Source organism: Pygocentrus nattereri, chromosome 27, assembly GCF_015220715.1.
Source record: "Pygocentrus nattereri isolate fPygNat1 chromosome 27, fPygNat1.pri, whole genome shotgun sequence".
Classification (NCBI taxonomy): domain Eukaryota; kingdom Metazoa; phylum Chordata; class Actinopteri; order Characiformes; family Serrasalmidae; genus Pygocentrus; species Pygocentrus nattereri.
The window spans coordinates 28523296-28530540 of record NC_051237.1 but is presented as its reverse complement, the minus strand read 5'-3'; the positions used below and the strand labels follow the sequence as shown (position 1 = coordinate 28530540).

Genomic DNA, 7245 nt, shown 5'->3' with positions numbered 1-7245 from the left:
ATGCTTTCCTGAGTGTATCACAGATATGGCCATTATTTACAGAACACAAACCCAGTGTTTCACCAGTGTGCACAAAGAGAGCACAAGTATTAATGAATTATTCATGTTTAATGGAAAGTACTGCAGTGAAGTGCATGAAACATTATAAAAGTAAAAATATTGTAGTTTTCCGCACTTCCAACTTTAGCAAAACTCAGAAAAACAAAATATCGTGATGAATATCGTGTATTGTGAAAACGTCTGTAAGTATTGCGATGTTCTGTTTCAGCCATATCGCTCAGCCCCATGCAGAACAGCGAGAGAAAGGTATAAAGATAGCTCATGCTGGTCACACTCCCTCTATATATACTCACACGCTCATGCACAGGATGACGTGCCAGAGCCTGCAGACCACAGCCCTCGCTGACTTGCCTAAGTTTCAGGCCACACCCACTTTCAGCAGTCTTCTGCCTCCTCTACCGGCTCTGACACCAGAGCTCACTTCTCTCTCGTTCTCTCTCTCTTTCCTGTCCTCTTCCGCTCTCCTCTCCATCTGGTGGTCCCTCAGGCAGGCTGTAAGCGAGGATGGCTGAGCTGGAGGGCTTCGAGTTCGGCAAGTCAGACTTTGTGCTCCTGGATGAAGTGACCATGGAGCAGTTCCTGGAGAACCTGAAGCTGAGGTAAGAGAGAAAGAGAAGAAGCGAAACATGCCGGCACTGCTCAGCGAGGTGGGGAGAGGAGCTGAAAGCCATAATCAAGCTTAAGTGCGCTTACTTCATTGAGATAATGACTGAAGTGGGAGTTAAAGAAGCTGTTGAGTAAAGTGTCCGGCCCTGTTCCCTTTAAACGTAGTGGTACATCCAGTATCTCTCAGCATAGGAACTGAAGCTTGGCACTGTTCTTCTCTCTTTTTTAGATTCTGTTTGGTCTGAAATAAAATGCAGGCACTAAAGTGAGGAGAGAGCAGCTGTAAAGCAGTCCAGAAGACCAACTCCCCCTCCTTCACCCCACAAATGAGCTGAATTAGGAATTAGGAGCCAAATGTTAATGAAAGAAGTGCAGTACAGTAGTAAAAGCCCCATTTAATGCTCAGAGTAGTGCAAATATGTCATTGTACTTAACCCCTTAACATACAGGCTCATTACATTCAAAGGCTTATTATTCAGTAGCTATAGGGACGTCCGTGCAAACTAACGGAGCTATTCATGGGTTATAGATGTGGATAAGAACACTTTGGGCCACCGGCAGGCCAATGGCTTGTTAAGGGGCTTGTTAAGGGGATGCTAGTTAGTGCCCACCTCTGGATCTGGATTAGTGCTATTAATCAATACTGATATTATTAAGTACTAACATGCTAAAATTGACCTTACATTAAACTAACCTGCCCCAAAAGGCCCCCAAAGACCCTTATGATAACACTGATTGGCTGCCGTAAAACAGTGACCTGACCTCAGTGGCCTGACTGCTAAGATCAATTGAGCTTCAGATTGCGATTAAAAAGATACGTTTCAACAGTTTCTGCTCGTTAATCTGACATACATTTCATGCTGTAAGAGGTAATGTGTGGCTCTGGCCACTCCCAGTTGGGCTTGGATGGCTTGAAGGATATATGAGTCATTGCGACTGACTTTCCGCTTTGCGACTTTCTTATGAAATTGAGCGGCTGACGACTGCAGCACCTTTTTTCTCTGCAGCTTTCGGCGCAGGTTGTGTCACTGTGTCACTGTGAGAGTGAGACAAAAGAAAATTAACCCCCAGCATTTTGGGTTTAAGGCTTAAGACACAGTGACGCAACCCAGTCAGCGCTTAGTTCTCCCCGCTCTCCATCGCTGTATGGTGACGTCATGGGCTGAGTCTGAAACTATCAGGTGACTTCTTCTTTCGGAGTGGGGTCAAGAACATGCTTCTTCACACTACTGTGGTGCACTCTTCACCTCTATTCCAGCTTCCATTCTTTCCAGGAGACTCACTTTCAGGTTCTTGAGTAAATCTGTAGACACTCCTCCAAAGCTCAGTCTGAGAAGCTGGTTAGATTTTCTGAACTAATCAAACCCATTCAGTGGTGCTGAGGTCTGGACTCTGGGGTGGTCAGCCCATTGTCCAGCTTCTTTGTTTGATGTGTCCGTCTCCTTTTCTCAGTGAGGTTCTTCTTGATCAGCTTCTTGAAAGTGTTTTTAACCTAATCATTTTCAGTGCAGCATCCTAATAAAACGTCTTTATTTATCTGTTAGATGCGTTAAAGTGCTTCAGGCCTTTAAACCTTATTTTTTCCATCATTGAGCTTACTTTTATTAAGCAGTATTAAGAATTATTAAGGGCAACTCCACTGATTTTTCAAAATTTCTACAAAAATAAACAATAAAGGTGTAAACAAAGTCATTCAGAGTGGTTTGAGTGAAATGCTTTGCTGTACCAACTTACCTACTCAGAATAGCTCACAGTGGTGCTGGTAGGAACCAGACGTCCACCTCTAAAAGCTCCCTCCCAGAAAGATCTTACATGAAATGGTTATGAATTCACTGCCTGATGAGCGAGGCGTTGTTTTAGGATAGCTTTGAGATAATATTTTGCACTAAAACGTAAATAGTTTTTAATACGTTCATGATGGACGGGTACATGTAGGGCGTGGTTAAAATAGTCCCCAAAGAAAACTTTCATATTAATTATTGTTAATATTAATTATCATCAGCATGCCATATAAACTCAGAAGACTCGTGTGGGTTCACCGGTGGTTCTGGATAGTAAATAAAATGCCTCTATTTGTGTTGTAGACATTGAGACCCCTGGTTCCCATCACCACCACTGTAAAGTAAGGCCTCTTTCTAAAGCAGTGTCTCCCATTGAACCCCTCTGAATGACACTGTTTACGTCTCAGCGACTGAACCATGTAGACTTTTCTGAAAAATTGGTGGAATTCCCCTTTGAGACCTATTAATGGCAAACTAGTGGTGAACTACCGGGTTCTTTATGTAGTTGGGGGAGGAACCGCAGTGAGATCCCACAGATCCTGTTATGCAGACAAAGTGGGCAGTTTTAGGAGATAAAGATCCGCTGAGCCGATCAGAAGGATTGGCTAATATGTCGGAGAGCTCGGGCCGCCCAGACGCACACATTCATTTGGATTTTATGAAGTAGAGACAGCGAGTCATCTTGAGCCGCACTTTACACTTCCTGTTCTCACTTCCCACCCTCGTATCACTTCCTGTTGCGTATGGGTGGGTGAAGACTACGACACTGTGAGATGTGTGCAGTGCTACATGGCCTTTAGCTGAACTGCACACTCCACTCTTCGGCCTTAGTGATCACCTAATCAGTAATACACCTGTATTTATTCCTTCAGCCAGTGATGCTGTGAGTGAAGGCATCAGCTGTCTCCGTTGGTTTTGCTACATTATCTCATGAATTTACGTTTTAAAGAGAACGTGAACGTTATTTACTCTCAGCTCCACCTTTAAAGCAAAATATGGAAAGTTTCTCGTTTTTTTATCTGTACTTTTTCCCTTATTTACAGACCACTTGCATTAGGGATGTGCACTTCGGTCAAATTCCATGTACAAATTTGTAAGACATTTTTCAGAAAATATCCAAATAATATTCCCTCTAATAATAAAACAAAACAACAAACAAACAAACAAACAACAAAACACTGGACACCACCAGAGATAATGGCTCTGTATTGTCTCCTGATAGCAAGAGGATGCTGGACCACTGTTGGCCCGCTGATGACAGAGCTGGTGGTCCACTGGTGTTGTGCTCAGTGCTCAGTGCGGAATATTAGACAAAATTCCACGGATCATCGCTCATTCTCCACTCACAGTCCAATTTACTTATTTGTCCTTCCTACTTTTCTTTAATTACACTTTGTGATTTAGATTTTAATCAAATACAGTGTCAAACTTTTCTATAAAATCATTTTATATTAGGCCTTTTTGCTCTCAGTTGTTTGTAAAATTTGTCTTAGTTTATTTTCTCAAATTGAACTTTATGTGCATTTAAAATCTTTTTGAGGAGATTAAAAGAGAGGTAGAGCTTTTAAGCAGGAAAGGATTCTGGGTGGTTTGAGGGTCATCAGGGTCTCTACTGTGTTAAGACCCAAATCCATAGTAGGTGACTTGGTTTGAAATTTACACCAAGACAGGCAAAAATCTAAAGTCTTCAAGATAAACAGACAAATGCTAACCAGCCCAGTCATGTCATAACAGCATAGCAGGATAGTGAGGAGTTAGTTAGGAGATACCAAAGGAAGTTCTTCCAGGATGTTTCCATGTGCTACTGATGCGCTTTGTGCTATCTGCTAACCAGCACCAGAGAAACCAGCTTTGTGGAGCTTCTCCCAGTGTGTGGTAGCCTTTAGCCGGCTGCAGTAGCATTTCTCTTTCCTGTACTGGACTAAATAGAAGAGACCAAAATGACCAAAATGTCAAATTCAGGTGGAGTGTAGAGACACGTCATAGGCTACGTTCACATTAGCAGGTTGATTTTTTGTCCTAATGCGACTCAGATCTGATGTCTTCAGAGCTATGTGGACACATAAATCTCATCTTTTCAAATCCAGACAGACAGACAGATACTTTATTAATCCCGAAGGAAACGTAGCAGCCAGTAGCAGACGCACAACACAGTACAGTAACCATAAAAGGGTGTAAACATATAACAGGAAGAATAAATATAAAGATCCTCCCCACAGGCAGATATACAGAAAAATACAACAGCCTGTAATAAGATCTACAACCTGAGACTAAAGACGCAGGGCAGTAATGAACGTACGAGCAGGGACAGGTAACGGCGTATAACGACCCCTGAATGAATAAATATTTGCAGATATTGGTACCAAAATAAAGTGTCCAGTGTGGAATGTCCAGATGTGCAAGATGCACAAGCAAGGTGTCCAGATGTGCAGATGGATAAAGAAACATAAGATTAAGCATGAGATATAAGACCTCATTAAGCATGAGATATAAGACCTCATTAGGCATGAGATATAAGACCTCATTAAGCATGAGATATAAGACTTCACTAGGCATGAGATATAAGACCTCATTAGGCATGAGATATAAGACCTCATTAAGCATGAGATATAAGACCTCATTAGACATGAGATATAAGACCTCATTAGGCATGAGATATAAGACCTCATTAAGCATGAGATATAAGACCTCATTAGACATGAGATATAAGACCTCATTAGGCATGAGATATAAGACCTCATTAAGCATGAGATATAAGACCTCATTAGACATGAGATATAAGACCTCATTAAGCATGAGATATAAGACCTCATTAGACATGAGATATAAGACCTCATTAAGCATGAGATATAAGACCTCATTAGACATGAGATATAAGACCTCATTAGACATGAGATATAAGACCTCATTAAGCATGAGATATAAGACCTCATTAGACATGAGATATAAGACCTCATTAGACATGAGATATAAGACCTCATTAGACATGAGATATAAGACCTCATTAAGCATGAGATATAAGACCTCATTAAGCATGAGATATAAGACCTCATTAGACATGAGATATAAGACCTCATTAGACATGAGATATAAGACCTAATTAGGCATGAGATATAAGACCTCATTAGGCATGAGATATAAGACCTCATTAGACATGAAATATAAGACCTCATTAGACATGAGATATAAGACCTCATTAAGCATGAGATATAAGACCTCATTAGACATGAGATATAAGACCTCATTAAGCATGAGATATAAGACCTCATTAGACATGAGATATAAGACCTAATTAGGCATGAGATATAAGACCTCATTAGGCATGAGATATAAGACCTCATTAGACATGAGATATAAGACCTCATTAGGCATGAGATATAAGACCTCATTAGGCATGAGATATAAGACCTCATTAGACATGAGATATAAGACCTCATTAGGCATGAGATATAAGACCTCATTAGACATGAGATATAAGACCTCATTAAGCATGAGATATAAGACCTCATTAGACATGAGATATAAGACCTCATTAGGCATGAGATATAAGACCTCATTAGACATGAGATATAAGACCTCATTAAGCATGAGATATAAGACCTCATTAGGCATGAGATATAAGACCTCATTAGGCATGAGATATAAGACCTCATTAGACATGAGATATAAGACCTCATTAGACATGAGATATAAGACCTCATTAGACATGAGATATAAGACCTCATTAGGCATGAGATATAAGACCTCATTAGGCATGAGATATAAGACCTCATTAGACATGAGATATAAGACCTCATTAGACATGAGATATAAGACCTCATTAAGCATGAGATATAAGACCTAATTAATTGACGTTACTGAGTAGGAGGAGTCATTTCAGGATCATTCGCATTAATCACAGATTTTGAATCACTTGAACCATCCTGGTCAGAGAGATCGGACTTGAGCAGTGAGGCTTGTAATGTGAACGTACCCGTAGTTCTTCAATATGAGAACATGTAATGTTATTAAACGACGTGGTTTAGAATAAAAGCACAGATGCTAACCGCGTGTCTTCTTCTCAGCTACCGTTACTAGTCATCATATTTCTCCTCCCACCTTTTAGCTGGGAATCCATGAGCTTGTGAAGAGCTGGAAAGCTGAGAACAAACAGAACTTTAACTGACCGGTGTGAGGGACACCAGCTCCGTGGGGCTTCTCCCCCAGTGCGTGGTCTTTAGCCTTTACTCTTTATCCGGCTGCAGGAGTCTTTCTTTGTTTCCTTCACTGGAATAAACAGGTCCAGTTTTCCAAAAGCTTGTTAGATCATCTTAACTGGTGGAGAGAGAGCTCAGTGTAATGTTCATTCTATGATTTAGGAATCGTCTTGGTGCTAAGATGCTTTCAGGAGACCCAGCCTAGATAATAAGCTCTCACTGCTCTCTGATGGAGTATAGAGCTCAGACGTCTCATGGCATCTTAAATAAGAGAGCACAATGTTAGAAGAAGCTAATTTGCCTTTAATAAGTTCAAATTTAATGTTCAATTTTTACACTTTCATCAATATTTAAAACTCAAAGAATATGATGATGCTAAATGGTGGGCAAGCCTCATGACGTCCAGTTAGAGCTGGGCAATAAGGTAGAATGTAATCACAATACATCAAGAAGTTTTTGATCATAAATAATATTTATTATTATTTTTTTTTTTAACCTGACCAGTTAGAACGGACAAAGAAGTGACATTTTTTTAAATACTGTCAAAAACTATGAATCCAATGATTTATATTATACATTTGACACTGAGTATGTTTACATGC

The 7245-nt window shown here is 40.4% G+C and overlaps 1 protein-coding gene across 1 annotated transcript in view; it reads left to right on the top strand.

The window, feature by feature from the left end:
* The first annotated feature begins 476 nt into the window (after window positions 1-476).
* Window positions 477-7245, top strand: part of myo1g (myosin IG) — a 112095-nt gene continuing 105326 nt past the window's right edge. Inside the window, exon 1 of the mRNA XM_037535569.1 lies at window positions 477-659. Within this exon, the coding sequence (XP_037391466.1) occupies window positions 565-659 (95 nt within the window). The 5' untranslated portion in view covers window positions 477-564. The remainder of the gene's footprint in view (window positions 660-7245) is intronic.